Below are 18,662 nucleotides of genomic sequence, written 5' to 3'. Positions count from 1 at the left end.
ATGATAGATAGATACATCCAGGTAGATATTAACAAAAATGGGATCATACAAATAATTATCTGAGAGAACAGAGTATCGCCACATAAAGATGTATGTATTGGTATGTAAGGATGTTTATTGCAGTATTGTTTCTAGTAGAAAAGAAGTAGCTGTAAACCAGCTAAATACTGTTCAGTAGGAGAATGTTGGGAATGTGCGTAAATGACAGTGCATCCACACCATGCAGCACTCCACAGCTAGTTGAAAAAAAGGGTGTAGCTAATAAGTATGCATTGCCTTCAGAATGTTTCCAACATATACTGCTTAAGGCCAAAAGAAAGTTATAGGATAATATGCGTAGTATGATCCCATTTTTGTGAGAAGAATAGCATGCACATACATGTTTTTATAAGTAAAGGAAACAACATGATGCTAACAGTGGGTACACCTGGGGAGGCAGACTTGAAGAGGCAGACTTGAAGAGGCCACAAGACATTGAATGTGTTCTTTTTTTTTTTTTTTCAACGTTTATTTATTTTTAGGACAGAGAGAGACAGAGCATGAATGGGGGAGGGGCAGAGAGAGAGGGAGACACAGAATCGGAAACAGGCTCCAGGCTCTGAGCCATCAGCCCAGAGCCTGACGCGGGGCTCGAACTCCTGGACCGCGAGATCGTGACCTGGCTGAAGTCGGACGCTTAACCAACTGCGCCACCCAGGCGCCCCTGAATGTGTTCTTTGAACGTTTCTGTGTTGACTTGGGACAATCAGCCTACATGATTTTTACATAGAATGACTGAAATTTAAATAAATAAACAATAATCTACCCTGGAAATTTCTCCATGGCATTAAAGATTTTACATCATATTAACGACCACATGTATTCCTTGTGTAAATTTCTCTTAATGTTACTGAACCCGATGGTGGACATTGAGTACATCAGGAGCTGTCCAAAGAGGGACCAGGGGCATTCTGACAGTGTCTATCAAGACCTGAAAATGTGCAGACTCCTAGATCTAACCATACCTCACGTAGGAGATTATCCAACAGGCACACTAGTGCTTGTGCTCCAAGATGTCTACCCAAGAATGGCCCCTGCCTTATTATTCCTGCCAGCAAGAGGCTAGAAACAATCTACATCTCCAACCTCAGGACTGGATAAATTAAAAGTATAGGCTGAGTACATGCTTCAATTCTCAACAGCAGATACAAGAAATGAAATGGATCTGTAGAAATTTACATGGAAAATGTGCCAGCACATATTCCACCGTGAAGAGAAGAAAGGCAAGTTACAGAACAGTATGTACAGTATGATCTCATTTCTATTTAAAACATATATGTGACTGTGCATTGAAAAAGATCTGAAGGATAAACAGCAAGCTGTAAGTAGGATTTACCTCTAGGTATGTATGTATGTATGTATGTATGTATGTATATGTGTGTGTGTGTGTGTGTGTGTGTGTGTGTATATATATATATATATATATATATATATATATATATATCCATATCCCTATAAGGATATAGGTATACAGGTATAAAGACAGTGAGCTCCACGAGGTGTGCAAACCAGGATTGGCTGTCCCTTATTCAGGGATGCTGCGGAAGGGAACCTCGGTTCCCCTCTTAGCCCTGAGAATCTCCGAGAGAGGGGAGGTCAGGACGGGGAGCAGAATCCACCCCTAAGGGGAAAGGGTTAAGTGGGGATGGCTTTCCTGTGGGCGGGCTCGGCGATCGGCAGCGCCGGGCTCTGTTAGCCAAGTCTGAGCATCGCGGAGGATGCGGCGCGGGGAGCGGCTGCAGGGACGCGCGCAAGGTGAACGCGGGGGCTGCCAGCTAGGCGCCCAGGTGAGGAGCTGGCCGAGGGAGGGGGCGATGACGGGGCCCAGGCAGGGAGCATGGACTGCAGCCCCCTTTCTGGGCGCGAGCGGCAAGGCCTGCACCAGCGCCCACCCCCACCCGGGACACTGCGGGAAGGCGCGGAGCCAGGGGAGAGGAGCCGGAGGAGGAGAGGTAACCCGAGATGGACCAGGTCCTGGAGGGTGCCCTGCGGCGGCCCTCGCCCTGCCCCCAGGCGGGCCTCTCTCCAGTGCCTAGGGCAGAGAGATACCCCCTACCCTTTACCCCATCCCCCCAAGAATCTGTCCTGTAGCGGGAACCCAGGACTGGGCAGCCTCCTCCGTGCCCATAAATGCCTACATCTCATTTGAATTGCGGGCGGTTGAGCAGATGGCATATGCTTATCACTGAAGGCCTAACTCAACTACCTCCTCTGAAAAGCTTTTGGACCTCCTGTGCAAAATGAGCCATTGCCGGTCTCACAACACCTAGTGTGGCCATTCGCTGGCTGTGTGACCTTGGGTGATTTGCGAAACCTCTCTGAACCTTGGTTTCATCCTCTATGAAATGGTTATACCCACACCTGCTTGTGTTGAGAGGGTTGGGTGAGATGGAGGACAGGCAGCTAATCTTAGCGCAGGAGCCTTACTGGGTAAGTGCTCAACACAGGAGCACTATTATTAACCAGGACATGTGTCAGTGGCTGTTCAGTCCTTCCTCCTCAGCTACCCCCCCCCCCCCAATCCTGACACTGCAACTGAGGCTTCTCTTTGGGTCCCCAGCACCCAGCTAGAAGCAGAGCAGAGTGAATGCTTGAGAAATTAACAAGACTTTAAGGCAGAGTCTAGTTTGGGGGATCTTTGAACCCCCTGAAATTGTCCACAACTTTGGATGAACCTTGGCATTTTTCTGGAGAGAGCACCTGGAACTTTCATTGGTTTCTCAAGGGGTCTGTGAGCCACCAAAGATGAGGAGCCAGGGAGTCTTCCCAGAGAAGAAAGGAGCAGGGCTTCTGCCCCTAAACACACCCAAGCCTCTCCTCTCTCACAGTTGCTGTGCCCTGGCCCTGCAGTCTCCTGGCCACCTTCCTGCCTCCCTGGCTTAACTAGGGACTCAAGAAGAGGAAACTTGAGGGCGTATCTACCCAGGGCCAGGCATATGCAGGGGGCCTGAGGCAAGAAATAAAGATGCAAAAGCAGCCCTTGAAAAGCCCCAGGCCAGTGGAGGAGACCTGAGATTGCATTATGTGACCTGGATGATAGGAAGGGGTGGAGGTGGTGTCAGGGAAAGAAATGTCTAAGCTGAAACAAGCCACTATTATTATCTTACCTGGATTTCTGCACTGGCCTCTCTCCCCCTTTTCAGTACACTTAATTGGACCTTTTTGCTTCCATGCTTAACATCTGCATTGGCTTCCTGTGATACTTAGAATAAAATCCAGGTGCCTTATTGTGGCTTACAAGGGCCCTTGTGATCTAGCCCCACCTTCTTGATCTTATCTCCCTTCACTCCTTTCTCCTTCCTTTGCTCTGCTCCAGCCACACTAGCCTTTTCATTTCCTGAATTCACCTCATTCATTCTGCTTCAAGGCCTTTTGCACTTTCTGTTCCCTTTGCCAAATACTTTTCCCTCGTTATCTTCAAATGGCTGGCTCCTTCTCACCAGCATCTAGCTTAGATGTCACCTCTCAGAGGTCTTCCTGCTGTACCCCCTGTGTAAAGTAGCCCCCATCAATCTCTTAACCTGTTTTATTTTCTTCAGCGCTCATCTTATTTAAAATTATTCATTGTCTGCCTCTTACCCTAGAATGCCAGCTCAGTGAGGGCAGGAATCTTGTCAGTCTTTTCACTGCTTTATCCCCAGGGCCTGGCAGATAGTATGTGCTCACATATTTTGTTGAAATAGGTCAGGGGGCTGGTGGAAAGAAAGCTTTCTGGACAAAGGGAAAAGTAAAAGGTCTCTAATGCTTATTAAACTCCTATTATGGGCCTGGCCTATATAATGTGTTTTGTTAGGTAAGTCTTGGAAGAGCTCCTTTGAATTAGGTACTTTTCTTATACCCATTTTACTGATGGGAAAACCATGATTTGCAGAGGTGAAGTGACTCACCCAGGAAATAGCAAAGCTGGGATTCAAACCCAGATCTCTCTTCAAAGGCAGGGACATGTTCCTCTCCCTCTTCACTGCTCTGATATTTGAGCCAGGCCTTCAAGAATAGGGCTTCAGGGGCACCTGGGTGGCTCAGTCAGTTGAGCATCCAACTTTGGTTCAGGTCATGATCTCATGGTTCATGAGTTCAAGCCCCACATCAGGCTCTGTGATGACAGCTCAGCTCTGTGAGTCTTCAGATTCTGTTTCTCTCTCTCTCTCTCTCTCTGCCCCTCCCCCACTCATGCTCTGTCTCCCTCTCTCTCATAAATAAGTAAACATTAAAAAAAAAAAAAAAAAAAGAGGATTTCAGCTAGTGAAGAAGAAGGGAGAGGGCAGTCCAGGCTGAGGGAACAGCAGGAGCAAAGGATTGGGGCATTGGACAGCCCAGTGGTTGTTGAAGGGGATGAGCAGCCTGGTGTAGCCTTGGAAGGCTAAGAGAGAAGCTTATATTATTTCCTGAGGGTGATGGGGAGCCACCAAAGGTTTTGAAGTAGGGCAAGTGGCATGACCAGAGATACATTTTTAAAAGGTCACTCTGGGCAGCATGAAGGGGTTGAACAGGAAGGGGTTGGGGAAAGGGGAGCTCTCTTTCTTTCTTTCTTGCCACCACCCGCCTTGGGACAGCTATGGATGCTCCCAATGCTCACATGTCATCCCCCTTCTCCTTTTTTTAGGCTCATCCAGTGAGGACTGGAAGTTGAGTGTTCTAGGTCCACACATCAGAGTGGACCATGGCCCCCAGCCCATGGGGCCGTGTATGTGGCCCCCTACTGCTGCTGCTGCTGCTCTCCCTGGGGCCTGGCCCTGCTCTGGGCCGGCGCCTTCCCAAGCCACTTGAGGACTCGGAACCACACCTGATCCTAGGAGATGACCCCCAGGGCCCTATGGGCACAGAGCCCCATGCCCTCGACTTCCTCTGGCAGAAGTCCAGAGATGAGAGCCCCTGGAACTCCAATGTCCCCCAGGTCCCTGCCGAGGAAGCACCTGAGGCGCCCGCAGATTCTCCCCTTGGCCCAGCCCTGCACGGACCTAAAGCAGCCCATAGGGCTCAGAGAGAAGGACTCCCAGTAACTGATGATCTCCAGATGGCTCGAGGGCCAAGTTCTCATGGCTGGACAGGACCTCCTGACTCACAGGAGCCTATGGAGCAAGAAGCACCAGCCCCCCATCCAGTGGGTCTCCCCCATCTCACTTTCATCCCCATAACTCCCAGACTCCAACTCAGGATAGCTACAGTTTCTCCCTCCCCAGGGCCAGAGGAATCTGGAGGCCATATGGGACAACAACCACCTAAAGATGAGGGTCTGGTGGCCGAAGCCAAGATCAGAGTCTCAGAGATATCCCCCTTAGACCACCAGGGCCCTTCCCAGACTCTTGCCCCCAACTTGGGCACTACCAAGACACCAGTGCTGGAAGAACAGGGTGGGGGCGAGGAGGACTTCCAGGAGGCAGCTCAAAGCCCCCTCTTCACCCAACAAGATCCAGCAGCCCCTCATGTTGGTTTGGTATCTCCAGCTGAGGTGGCATCCTCTCAGGAGCCTGGGCCCCAGCCAGACCTGGCATTGGCCAAAAGCCTTCCTCCTACTGAGGAGCTACCACTTGAGCTCCCCAAGAAGGCTGGAGGTGGGGAGACCTGGGAAGTCAGTGTTCCAAGTCCCTCACCCAAAGAGGCTGATCTTTCTGATGTGAGGAGCTCACCAAGACCCCAGCCCTCAGGTCCCCCAGCCACAGAGACTCCTGACGTGCAACCTAAGCCAGGTGGGTATCAAAGTGGAGGTTTCCCAGTAGGGCTGGGAGGGGACGGTGTTCCAGCATAGCTGGATGCCCCAGTTTCTATGTGACCTCTGGTCTCTCTGGGTCCCATTTTCCTCATTCTGGCAAATGAGTGTGATTGTGCCCTCTTTGGGGGGACTAGACTTTGGGGACCACTGCATGGTCAGGCAGTGATAACTGCTTTTGTTATTTCAGAGATAGCAGCAATGAATGGAGCAGACCCCATCTCCCCCCAGCGGGTGAGAGGCGCACTGGAGACCCCAGGTACCCCCAAGTCCCTCATCCCTGGCCCCTTGGACCCTGGCCCAACTACAAATCGAACAGAGAGCCCTGTGGGGGCCCTGCAGCCAGGTGAGGGGATGACTAGGGGTTTGGGGGAGAGTGGGTACTCTGTCTAATAATTAAAAACCGAGGTACATGGGGGGAGTGAATGGGAACAAACACTTCCTTAAAGGAACTGGCCAGGACTTCCTTCAAAAACTTAACGATAATAAACTAATGCTGGGACAAGTCATTTGCCCTTTGGGGATAGAATATTTGTAAATGTAACTTGGATATATTTAGTGCAGTGTCTCCAACTCCCACAAATCACTGGAGGAGCTTTTAAAAAACCCCAATACCCAGGCCCCATCCCAAGGAATTCTGATTCAGTTCGTCTCCAGGTGATTCTAATATGCAGCCAATGTTGAGAACTGCTGGTATATTATTAATAAAAGTGATAGGTCATGTCGTTTAACATTACTGGGTGTTGGGCACTATGCTAAACATTTAATCTTCCCCACAATCCAATGAGGTAGGTGCTATTACCATCCCCATTTCACAGATGTGCTTAGAAAAGTGAAATAACTTGCCCACCACACTAGAGAATGTGGGAAATCAAAAGCACTTTTCAAAGGGTTATTCTGATATTGTTATTATTGCAGATGAAGCCGAGGAGTGGCCGGGGCGCCCCCAAAGCCATCCCCCAGCACCCCCAGTCCAGGCCCCCTCGACGTCACGCCGGGGCCTCATTCGGGTCACTACGCAGCGCGCCCTGGGCCAGCCACCCCCTCCGGAGCCCTCAGCCAGCTCCATGGCATCAGCCCCAGCCACCAGCCCCCCGGCCAATGCCACCGCCCCTCCCCTGCGCTGGGGTCCCCTGCGGCGGGTGCTGAGCTTTTCCTGGGAGCTGCACGTCTATGGGGTGGGGGTGCTCTTCCTGTTGCCCGCGTTGTTGGCACTGGCCTCACTGGCAGCTGCCCCTGCGGGGCCTCGGCTGGCTCTGGTGGCAGCGGTGCTGGTGCTCATAGCGTCGGGGCTTCGATCTGCCTACATGCTCGCGGACCCATACGGCTCTCAGGCACGGCTGGGCTTACGCACCGGCCTGGTGCTCTACAACCTGCCCTTCCCCTTGCTGCTCACTGCGCTGGCGGCCCTGACCCTACTCGGGCTGGGCGCGGGGCTGCCACAGCAGCTGCAAAACCCGCTCCTGCTGGGAGCGTTGGCGTTGGCGCACGGCGTGGGGTTGCTGACTACTGACCTGTTGTCAGTGAGGCCTGCGTTCAACCTCCTGGCTCAGGGCTTGTCTTGTGCCTGGGGCGCGGCCGTGGCTCTGGGCACACTCTGTCTGTGCCGTCGCCGCCTGCTGGACGGGCCGCGGGGCTGGGATGCCAGCCCGGGCCCGCGGCTGCTGGCCGTGGCCGGCGCGCTGGGGCTGCTGGCCAGTGGCTTGCAACTGGCAGCGGCGCTCTGGCTATACCCGGGCCCAGGTCGCGTGGGTCGCTTTTCATGGGCCTGGTGGGGCGTCCACTTCTGGCTGCGCCTGCTGGAGCTGACATGGGCCCTCACCCTTGCGCTAGCCGCTGTAGCCGCCGCGCGGCCCAGGCCGCCCACAGAGCACGCTTGCTGGGCTAAGTTGCTGCGCCTGGCGTGCCCCACGCCCTCGGGCAAGAGCGAGGTGCCTGAGCGACCAAACAACTGCTATGCGGGGCCTAGTGGCGTGGGTGCAGGCAGCTTGGACATAAGCAAGAGCCTCATCCGCAACCCAGCAGAGGGTGGGCCGCCTGCCACGCCCAGTTCAGGCGCCTGGGGGTCGGCTGCGTCGTTGGGCCGCGGTCCCCAGGGTGGCCCTGGACTGTCCCGCAGCAGCGTGGGGCCGGCGCCGTCGATGAGCGAGCTGGACCTGCGGCCGCCATCACCCATCAACTTGAGCCGCAGCATCGACGCCGCGCTCTTCCGAGAGCACTTGGTGCGAGACAGCGTTTTCCGGCGCTGTGGCCTGCGCGGTCTGTCCTCCCCGCCGCCCGGGGGCGCGCTGCGGCCGCGCCGGGGCAGCCACCCCGACGCCGAGCTCGAGGGCGCAGGCTCTTCGCTCCTGAGGGGCCGCTGCCGGTCTCTCAGCGACGTGCGCGTGCGCGGCCCGGTCCCACCACATGTCGCGGATGAACCTGACGGGGCGGTTTCTGGCAGCTCCATGGACAGCTTCTCCCGGGGCTCGCTCAAGATCAGCTGGAACCCGTGGCGTCATGGGCTGTCGTCTGTGGACAGTCTGCCCCTGGATGAGCTGCCCAGCACGGTGCAGCTACTGCCTGCCCCAGCCCCTGCTCCTGCCCCCACCCCCTCCCGGTCTGGAGAACCTCAGAGTGAGGTCCAGCCTCGCTGCAAGCCCGGGGACTCCCGCAGCGCCTCCAGTGACACCATCGAGCTCTGAGGGGTCCAGGGATGCAGGACCGGGGCCCTACCCTCGATGGCCATATGGCTTGGCCGACTGGGACAACTGAACATTTGAAAAACTGGCATTCCTGGGTTTCCATCTAACTATAGCCCCTGGCAACATTGGGGCATGAACCTAACTGCCCCCCTTTTTTGTTTTTTAAATATCTATTTTTTTCAGTGGGTATTTTGCACAGAGGCTGTGACTTATGCGGAATACAGGGTGGACATGCATGGATTTGGGTGTGGGATATGGGGTCCAGGTACCCCCAAACACCCCTCCAGACTCCGTAGTGTGGAGATGAGGTTTGCTTGCCCAGACTGACTGTCCTCTTTGTGCCAAAGAAATAAACCCTTAGGACTTGGCTCATGCCTCCCTCTGGCCATGCCAGGATCCCGTTCAGAGAAGAGGTAGCAGTCCCCACCTCCCACCCCCAGCAATCCCAAGTCCCCTATATGTTGGGGAGGGGAGGACCCAGAAAGGAAATGTACCCCACTGTGGGAAGCCATAAGAATAACGGCTACAGAACATCTATCTGTTGTACACGGTTTTCAGCTCTTCGTATTTATCATCTTCCTTAATTCTATTAAGCCTGAGTGGAAAGCATTATCATGCCCATTTTATAGATGGGAAGAGTGAAGATCAGAGACAAAAGCAATTTGTCCAGGGTCCTTTGGCAAATGATAGCTGGCAATGAACCCAGGAACCTCCATTCCAAAGCCTGGTTCCTCCATCCCCTTCTCCTAACACTACTTCAGGGCCAAGCCGCTCTGTCCTCCTTATACTGCTCCTCCATCATGGTAGCCCTCAATTTCCCAGGGTTTTAGAAAATTTCCCCAAGGGTGGGGTGGGGGGGGTGCTCGCAGTAGCTCAGGCCAACCCATAGGGAGTAGGAGGCAGGTAGTGAGACTGAAGTTTCTCCATTTTCCAAGACCTTTATTTCCTGAGATGAATAAATAATCAGCGGCTGAGGGGCAGGGGTACAGAACAGGAGCTGGCAGCATGCAGCTGGCAGGAGGAGGCTATGATGGGCCCACCCCTGGAGGGAATCCCCCCTCATCCTGGACAGGGGCCAAAGCCCACTAGCAGCCACCACAAGGAGATACTTTTTTAAAAATTCACACACATTGTGAAGCCTACCCAGTTCCCCCAGGCCAAGATCTCATGGCATCCATATTTAGGGCTACTTTTTCACCCCAAGGGTTTCACCTGCCTAGGTGTGAGGTGTGGTATTTACCCCGCTCAAAAATAAAGCAAGCTGCCTCAAGTGTCCAGGCAGGAAAGACGCCTGACTTCTGGGGGAAGCCTGGATAGGAGGAGATCCTGCAAATGTGGCAAGGATTATCTGCCCTTGATGAAGCCCTCCAGCACACGGTCGCTGCGCTCTGACAACCAGTAGCCAGTCATGGCCGCCACAGCCCCAATGAAGATGGCGGTAAACACCAAGTCACCCTTGGCAGCTAGTGTGGCCAGTGCACAGATGATGACACCGAAGAACATCTGCTGCAGCACCACCAGCTCATCCTCTGTCATCTCCGAGAAGAAGCCTGCTGACTCTGTGAGGAACAAGAGAAGCACCTGTCACTCCCCCGCTGTTCCTGGAGCTTCCCACGTACCTCATCATTGTGCCACATGGTTGCCCAGCAAGCCGGCACATGATGTCATTTACTGCTGAGAACAACTCCAACAGGCAGTTATTGTCCCTGTCTCAATAAATGGGAAACTGAGGTTCAGAGCGGTGAAGAGGTTTGCCCAAGATCATGTGGTGGACAAGTCTGGAGACAGCCTGTGTACCAGCCCGGCTCCAGAGCCAGACTGCATGGATTTGACTCGCAGCTCTGCAACCTGCTTGTCATGTGGTCCTGGGCAAGTTATTTCATCTGTCGGCATCCTAGTTTCCACCCTGTAAAGTGAGGATGAGAATAATACGAACAGCACTGGACCTATTGTAGAAGCGAAATAACTTAATACATGCAACAGGCTTGGAACAGTGTCAACACATGGTAAGAGCTGTGAAGTAGTCACCATCGTCATCATTGTGGTTGTCCTTCATCTCAGAACAACAGCCTGCAACAGCTGTCAGCAGCCCAGGGTAAGGACTGGCCCCAATGGACAGATAAGAAGGGAGGTAGGGGGGATTTGACACCAAGTGCCATATTCTTTCTGCCTTGGGAGGTGTGAGGCCGCTAAAAGTCAGCCTGGGGATCAGATGTAGGGTTTGGGTCTCAGTGCAGCCTTATGGGGGATGGGTGGCAGTGGGGATGGGGCAGGGCCTATGGCTGCCTGGAGAAGGGGCTTGCCTGCCCTCCCCCTGGATGAGGACCTCCCTTCCTCAGGTTTCTGGGGGCCACTACAGGGCTCACCTGGGATCTGCTCCTTCACACAGACGCCCTCCATCTGTTTGTAGCCCTCAGCACAGACACAGCGATAACTGCCCTCGGTGTTCTCGCACTGCTCGTTCTCTCCTGGACACACCTCTGTCTCACATTCGTCCACATCTTGAGGGAGGGTGAGGCGGGGTCAGACCCCCACTGCCAGGGTCCCACATATGGCAGCCCTGACTCCATCTCATTCATATCCGGACACCCCTTTGCCCTTGCCCAAACAACATTCCACCCTTCCTTCCCCTGCCCTGTCCACATTCCAGCTCTTCTCAATTTGTGGTGGGCAAGGCACTTCACGGTGTCTGTGCCCCACTGGCAGGAGACTCACCGAGACACTTGGAGCCCACCTGCTGGTAGCCAGGGCTGCATTTCTTACAGCGGCCTGGCCCTGCCCCCATGCAGCCCAGGCAGGCCTTGGCACAGTCTGGAGAAGGGATAGAGGAGAAGAGGGTGAGAGCTGCCCTTAGGCTGGAGGCGGATTGTGGAGGGGGGGACGCCTTGCTCCAGAAGAAGTCTGGGAGGGGGGGGTTTTCTGGTGCCTGAGAAGGCAGAAACTTGGGGGAAAGGGCATGGAGCAGCCCCTTCTACCCTTCCCACACTCCTTCCTTACAGAATCAGCACTTACCTCGGCACTCATAGGAGCCCTCTGTGTTCACACAGAACTGGTTGGATCCACAGCTGGCTCGTTCCGTGCCACACTCATCAATGTCTGCAGGGAAACAGGCAGGATACGGATTTCAATCCCTATCGCACTAACAGGGAAGCTGAGGCCCAGGTTGTTGGGGAAGGGACCTGCTCAGACTCAAATAGCTTGGCAGAGACTGCCGGCTGTGTGCCAACACGAAGGCAGAGGTGCAGTAGGACTTCGGGCCGCCCAACTAAAGATGACATTTTCCAATCTGCCTTGCAGCTAAGTGTGGCCTAATGATTGAGTTCTGGCCAACAGGATGTAAACAGAAATGATGTGCTCCACTTTTAGCTTGGCCTTAAAACAACAGAAGTGGACTCTTCCATGCATTTTCTTCCCTTTCTCACTTCCTGAGTGTTGGTCATGGAACATGGAGGTACCTCAAGCAACAAAAACATCCCAAGGGGATGACCACACTGTAAGACAGAAAGTATCTGGGTCCTTGAATGCTTGTAACAGGTGGAACTTCCTTGCCAGCCTGGACCACTTGTTTTAAGACTGTGGTATAAGATAAAAATAAACCTCTATATTCTTTAAGTCATAGTCTTTGGTGACCTTTCTGTTGTAGCAGCTTAGCCTTTACCCTCGTTTATATAAATAGCTACACAGAGACCAAAACTGAGTCTTGAACCCAGGCTTCCTGACCCCAGGTTAAGTATCTTCATTTCCCTGGCTAACTCTTCCTCAATTTTCAAGACTTGGCCTAAGGGATACCACCTGCAAGAAGCCTTTCCTGATTCCCCACCTCTACAGAGCCGGATCAGGGGCATCTCCAACTGTACAAAGATCGGTCTGTACTCTAGGTTACTTTTCTGCTTTCCCGAACAGGTTGAGATCACCATGAAGTTGGGAACTGTGGTGGTCTAGCCCAGAGATGTGTGTGCTGATGGGGACCAAGTCCAGGCTGCTGCTTTCCTCCCCAGACCTAGGGCTAGGGCCTCACTCACCTACACACTTGAGGTGATGCAGTGCCCAGCCCTTCTTGCACTGTAAACAGTTGGATTCCTCAGGTCCCGAGCAGCGGGCACAGGGACCAAAACAAGCTGGGTGAGAAGGGGGAAGTGTGAGGGTAGGCAGGCAGGTAACCCATCTGCCCTTGCCCAGCCCTGTGCCTCTTGGCTACCTACCCGAACATACCAGATGGCTGGCGTTGCGCTCTGCCTCAAAGTAGCCGAGGCCACATTGGCCACAAGCCTCGCCCCCATAGCCGGCCTGGCAGTCACAGTGCCCGCTGCCCCCTCGAGTCCCTTCCCCTTCACACCGCCCGTAGCCACCGCAGGGCTTTTCTGCGCCCCCAGGACAGGCTGTGGGCAGATACCAAACCGGGTGAGATCATAAACACAATGGTGAATACAGAGATTATTTCCCCATACCATTAAATATTTTTGGAGAGCAAACTCAATTTTAATGGCAACATAATATTTCATCATAAACTATATGAAATTTACTTAACCAATACCCCGCTGTGGAACAGGTTATTTATAAATCTTTTCTCTTATAAAAACTGAATTATCATCTTGTCACTCTCCCTTTGTTGTTGTTGTTGTTTTTTGTTTTATCTATTTTTTATTCTTTGTGTCACTTAGTCTTTTATCTGAATCTTCCAGACTTTTCTAAAAGGGGCTGGTAGTAGGTTTAGCTCCTCCCTCAGGACTGTATGATGACAATGGGGGCTTCAAAGCAGCACCCGCCTGTCCCTAGGAAGATCGCCTTAGTCCAGGGGATGGGGCCTGGTCTGATCCATGCATGGGAAATGGGGGGTGGGTGGGGCCATTTCTCACATACATGAAAAAAACCATAGTCCCATCTGACTCAGTCTAGCCCACTTATCTTTTTTCAGAGCCGTTCCCCACTGATTTGCTCATCTCAACAGCTCTCAAAGGCAGATGAGAACGAACGTCCAGAGAAGTTATGAGGGCAACCTGAGCTCACACAGCCAGCTATGCGGTAGAGTCAGGACTGGATCCCTGACCTTGGCAGTCCCCTCATCCCCCAAGAGGAGCTTGAAAAACTCACGGAGGCAGGAGGGCCCGAAGGTGCCAGAGGGGCAGCAGAGCTTCAGGGAATCTGAGCAGAGCCACTGGAAGAGGTCTGGGGCTTCCTGCTGCCTGAGGGGGTTAGCGGGTGGGGATGATAGTGAGGGGGGCTGAGACAGTGTCAGAGGTGCTATCCACCCCCCACCCTCCCAAAGAACCTGTGATACAACCCTTCTTGGATATAAGACCCATAACACTACCCAACCAACACCCTCTCCCCATTTGGCAGAGGGGTAAATTGAAGCTCAGACTGAGAACTTGGGTACCCCCCCCAAGTCCTTAGCAGACCTAGGTTTGGAAAAAGGAGTCAAACCAGGACACAGGCCCCAGCATGCACCCCCCTCTTTTACCACCAGGTCCTGCCTATGGCTCCCTCCCTGGGAAGCCCCCCAGTAACTCACTTGTGAAACCACCAGCTCTCCACCAGCTCCTCACTCAGCTCTAGCAGGCGGTGGCACTCAAAGTCCGATTTGCTGCACACACTCTCGAGCACCTCTACCAGGCGGGTCTCACTGACCGGACAGGGCAGGGATCGTTTGAATATGTTCTACTCCATCCACCACCCTCCTTAAGGTCTCCTCTCCCCCCACCCTCATGCCATGACAATGTCAAAGGAAAGGCCGTAGGGCATAATGGAAGGGGTACTGATTAGCGAGTCAGACAGACCTGGGTTTGAATTTAGTTGAGTGACCTTGGGCAAGTCACTTAACCTCTCCTGAACCTCTCTTTTCTCATCTGAAAAATGGAAACAATACCTGCCCTGCACGTTTGTTGTAAAATATCTCAGTTCCTGCATTTTCACAATGGAAGATAATACCCTTGCTGCGTATATGTGATTAAAAATACATCATGTAACAAGTGTTGGCAGCATGTGGAGAAATTGGAACCCTCCTACATTGAAGGTGAATGGTGAAGGTGAATGGAATGAAAGATGGTGTAGCCACTGTGGAAAACAGTTTGGCACTTCCTCAATAAGTTTAACATGCAATTACCATATGAATCAGTAATTCCACTCTTGGTTATATACCCAAAAGAATGTTTGTTCAAGCAAACACTTGTACACAAATGTTTGTAGCAATACTATACACAGCAGCCAAAAGGTAGAAACAACTTGGGGCGCCTGGCTGGCTCAGTCAGTTAAGCGTCTGACTTCAGCTCAGATCATGATCTCACGGTTCGTGGGTTCAAGCCCCGTGTCAGGTTCTATGCTGACAGCTCAGAGCCTGGAGCCTACTTTGGATTCTGTGTCTCCCTCTCTCTTGCTCGTCCCCAGCTCGTGCTCTGTCTCTGTCTCTCTCTCAAAAATAAACATTAAAAAAAAAAAAAAAGGTAGAAACAACCCAAATATTCATTAACTGAAGAATGGATAAACAAAATGTAGTATCCACACAATGAAATTTTATTAAGCTTTAAAAAGGGGTGCTTGGATGGCTCAATTGGTTAAGTGTCTGAGTCTTGATTTCGGCTCAGGTCATGATCTCATGGTTCATAAGTTTGAGCCCCACACTGGGTTCTGCACTAACATTGTGGAGTCTGCTTGTGATTCTCTCTCTCTGCCCCTCCCCAGCTTGCTCTCTCTCTCTCTCTCTCTCAAAAATAAGTAAATAACTTTAAAACATCATGATAAGTGAAAGAAGCCATACATAAATGGGTTCCAATGGAATCAGCAATCCAATGGACACAGACAGCAGAGTAATGGTTGCCAGGGGCTGGGGGAAGGGGAGAACAGGGAGTGATTGCTTAATAGGTACAGAGTTCCTTTCTGGAGTGATAAAAGTGGCCTGGAACTAGAGAGTGGTAAAGACTGCAAAACACTATAAATGTACAAAATGTCTCTAGTGGTAAATTTTATGTTATATATACTTTACTGTAATAAAAAAAAATTTTAAATATGTATACACACACACATATATTATGTATATATATATTATGTATTTAAAGGGTCTGGCATGTGCCTGGCATATAGGAGGAGACGACTTAAAAAACAAAACACAAACAAACAAAAAACAGGAGCCACTATACAGCCAAAAGTGCTCTTCAGGTTATCTTGCCCAATCTCATTCCTAAATGAGGAAACTGAGGCCCCTGAAGATAAAGGAAAATGACCAATGTTACATGATAACAAAACCTTTTGTTTCTAGTGGGCATCACCGTTTAATCCTTACCACAATCCTATGAGACAGTCAAAGCAAGTATTAACATCCCCATTTTACAGATGAGGAAACTGAGGCTCACAGAGGTTAAGTGACCTTCCCTAGGATACACAGGGTCACAACTGACATCCAAGTCTGTCTAACTCCAAGTCTTTGCTGATTTCTTCTCTTCAACTTGACTTTTTTTTGTTTATGTATTTATTTTGAGAGAGGGAGAACAAGTGCACATGAGTGGAGGAGGAGCAGAGAGAGAGAGGAGAGAGAATCCCAAGCAGGCTCTGTGCTGCTAGCACAGAGCCTGACACGGGGCTTGATCTCACCATGAGATCATGACCTGAGCTGAAACCAAGAGTTGGATGTTTAACCGACTAAGCCACCCAGGTGCCCCTCAACTTGACTTTGAAAAGTGGGAAGGCCTAGGACTCAGGCCTTTCATTCATTATAGTCTCAACTCATTCCATGGTTTTATAATACTGACTATATGCTGATGACTCCCAAATTCATATTTCTAACTCCTACATTTCCCCTGATTTCCCCACAGCTAAATCTAACTCTACTTGGCTGTTTAACAGACCTCCCAGCCCAATATGTTCAAAGAGAACACCTGATTCCACCCCTCCTCTAAATCTGGTCCTGCCTCAGTTTTACCTATACCGTAGAACAGCCGCACTATTCACCCAGTTGCTCAGTCCCAAAACCTAAGGACTTTTTATTCTACTTTTTCTCTCATACCTCATAATGATTCCATCATCAAACCCTATCAGTCCATCTGCAAAATATACCCAGAATCTGACCCGTTCTCACCATGTCCACCACTAGATTCCACACTAGCTCATGCTGCTGTCACACTTAAGACCAGCCTCCCAAATGTTCTCCCTGCTTTCTCCACTCTGGTCCCTACAGTCTTTTTGCTACATCGCAGTGAGTGATCTTTTAAAGGTATAAATAAGACCACATCACTTCCCTGCTCCAAACCTTCCAATGGCTTACCATTACACTCAGAATAAAATCTAACTCCGTTCTGTGACCTTCAAGGCCCTCTGGCTTCATGTTGTACCATTCTCTCTTCTGCTCACTCCCCCCCAGCATCTTCTCAAATACATCAAGCTCAGTCCCATTCTGTCTAAATCCCTTCCCCGACTGTCACATAGCTTGCTTCTTTACTTCAGGTTTCTGTTTAAAAATTTTTTAACGTTTATTTATTTTTTTGAGACAGGGAGAGACAGCATGAACGGGGTAGGGTCAGAGAGAGAGGGAGACACAGAATCTGAAACAGGCTCCAGGCTCTGAGCTGTCAGCACAGACCCTGACGCGGGGCTCGAATTCACGGACCGTGAGATCATGACCTGAACCGAAGTCGGATGCTTAACCGTCTGAGCCACCCAAGCGCCCCCTTCAGGTTTCTGTTTAAATGTCACACCTTGAACATCACACCTCCCACCATTCTGTAGTCTATTCTTTCCCTGATATGACATTATCTATTTACTTATTCACTGTCTCCTCTACTAGAATGTAAGCTCCTTAACAATGGGTTTTTGCATGCCTTATCTACTGCTGTACTATAGATGTTCAGTGATATTTGTTGAATAAGGACTCCCCAAGAGTCTCCAGGCCCCCACCAGTAGAGCAGAGATTGGGAGGTGAGGTGTACAAACCCACCTCTCCAGCCCCTTACCTGTCTTTGTATTTGGACAACTTCTCTTCCTCCCAGGCAGTATTTCCACCTCCGAAGTTGTCCCGGATTGTTCTCTCCAGGCCCTGGAAATGGAGAACATTAGCAATGGCTAAGTACAGTGCCTGACACATTCTAGCACTTTGGTATTTCACTCACCAGGGAACTGAGGCAGAGAGGCAAACTGCCCAAGGCTATATACAACTAGTAAGCAACCAAGCTAGTACCTGACTCATGCAGACTTGCATCCCAGAACTCCTCTCGACCCCTGTGCTATAATGGTTAGGCCGCCCCCCAGAGGCTGCTCATGCACCCACCTTGTTGAAGCTGTCGACCAGTCCACGGCAGGTATGACATGGATGGAGCTCAGTTGGGGGAGAGGACTGGGGAGACGGAGAGGGCTGGAGCCAGACGGGGCCTGGGAGGCTAAGGAAGAGACTTAGGCCCCAGAGCAGAGGTGGGACCAGGCCTCTGGGGGGCAGTGAGGCCATCTCTGACCCAGGCTGGGAACCTGTAGATAGAGGGAATGGGGATGACTCACTGGAGGAGCCAGGTGAGAAAGAAAAGGGTTGGCTCTGAGGTGCCGCGGGTCTGGGAGCCCAGATGTGTGTTATTATAAGAAAAAGAGGCTAGACTCGGGGGTTCGGCTGGGGGAGGGGAGGTGGTGAGGAAGGAGCCTATTCTGCAATTCCAAGACGGTAATAAGTTATCCTTGTCACGGTGGGAGAGGTGGCCTGAGTCCTTGGCAAAGGAGAAGTCAACTCATTGTTTTCAGGCCTTAATATGGGTTCTTAGGCCAGGATCAGCAGAATTAGGGAGAATGGGTCAGAGTCCAAGTAATAAGAGAGTAGAGGCCGGATGGGCGGTCTTGGGGGGAGGAGTCCCGAACGGAACCCGGGTCTTGTGGGGAGGAGCCCGGATCCGGATATGAAGAAAGGGGGTCAGGTTAGCGGCCCGCAGGCTGCAAAGACGCGGCCCACTAGTCGACAGGGGACGATCCAGATCCGCATAGGCTGCGGGGGAGGAAGAGATGACCCACCCAGCCCGCGGGCGCCGACGGCTGAGTCTCCCCAACGCCACCGCAGCCGCTGGCTGCGTAAGACGTGCAGCATCCGCCAGCTCCGCAGCCTGGGGGGCGGGGCCTACCCACAGCCAATGGTGGCGGCCCATGTGCCATTGCGTCACCCCACGTCAGCCAACCGGAGGCGGCGCCGGGCTGCACCTGTCCGGGTGTTAAAGGGCCGCCGGTGTGCTGATCGGCTAGTGGCGCGGTCACAGACACATGCCGGAGGCACG

The 18,662-nt window shown here is 51.9% G+C and overlaps 2 protein-coding genes across 3 annotated transcripts; one reads left to right on the top strand and one right to left on the bottom strand.

Annotated features, from left to right (window-relative positions):
* The first annotated feature begins 1,554 nt into the window (after positions 1-1,554).
* On the top strand, positions 1,555-12,042 carry PRRT3 (proline rich transmembrane protein 3). The gene is made up of 5 exons (XM_043588061.1): positions 1,555-1,826; positions 4,643-5,726; positions 5,937-6,092; positions 6,665-10,525; positions 11,430-12,042. The coding sequence occupies exons 2-4, from the start codon at positions 4,700-4,702 to the stop codon at positions 8,428-8,430; spliced, it is 2,949 nt and encodes a 982-aa protein (XP_043443996.1). The 5' UTR covers positions 1,555-1,826; positions 4,643-4,699; the 3' UTR covers positions 8,431-10,525; positions 11,430-12,042.
* On the bottom strand, positions 9,353-18,532 carry CRELD1 (cysteine rich with EGF like domains 1). 2 transcript variants are annotated; one of them, XM_043588073.1, is made up of 11 exons: positions 18,406-18,532; positions 17,684-17,877; positions 17,370-17,452; positions 13,943-14,053; positions 13,522-13,613; positions 12,633-12,809; positions 12,453-12,548; positions 11,443-11,526; positions 11,146-11,241; positions 10,797-10,931; positions 9,353-10,336 (listed from the first exon to the last, which is right to left on the bottom strand). In XM_043588073.1, the coding sequence occupies exons 1-11, from the start codon at positions 18,476-18,478 to the stop codon at positions 10,305-10,307; spliced, it is 1,173 nt and encodes a 390-aa protein (XP_043444008.1). In that variant the 5' UTR covers positions 18,479-18,532; the 3' UTR covers positions 9,353-10,304. The 2 variants fall into 2 exon arrangements, with proteins under 2 accessions (XP_043444008.1, XP_043444007.1); XM_043588072.1 differs by having other exon boundaries at positions 9,353-9,989.
* Between the last annotated feature and the right edge of the window lie 130 nt (positions 18,533-18,662).

This window comes from Prionailurus bengalensis, chromosome A2, assembly GCF_016509475.1.
Source record: "Prionailurus bengalensis isolate Pbe53 chromosome A2, Fcat_Pben_1.1_paternal_pri, whole genome shotgun sequence".
NCBI classification, from domain to species: Eukaryota; Metazoa; Chordata; class Mammalia; order Carnivora; family Felidae; genus Prionailurus; species Prionailurus bengalensis.
This window is presented reverse-complemented; position numbering and strand designations above follow the sequence as displayed.

Coding starts and splice junctions, on each gene's coding strand:
- PRRT3 (XM_043588061.1), top strand. CDS start 4,700: ATGGCCCCCAGCCCATGGGGCCGTGTATGTGGCCCCCTACTGCTGCTG. Junction 5,727..5,936: donor TGACGTGCAACCTAAGCCAG/GTGGGTATCAAA, acceptor TTGTTATTTCAG/AGATAGCAGCAATGAATGGA. Junction 6,093..6,664: donor TGTGGGGGCCCTGCAGCCAG/GTGAGGGGATGA, acceptor TTATTATTGCAG/ATGAAGCCGAGGAGTGGCCG.
- CRELD1 (XM_043588072.1), bottom strand. CDS start 18,478: ATGCTGCACGTCTTACGCAGCCAGCGGCTGCGGTGGCGTTGGGGAGAC. Junction 12,549..12,632: donor CAGCCATCTGGTATGTTCGG/GTAGGTAGCCAA, acceptor CTTCTCACCCAG/CTTGTTTTGGTCCCTGTGCC. Junction 11,527..12,452: donor GCATCACCTCAAGTGTGTAG/GTGAGTGAGGCC, acceptor GTTTCCCTGCAG/ACATTGATGAGTGTGGCACG.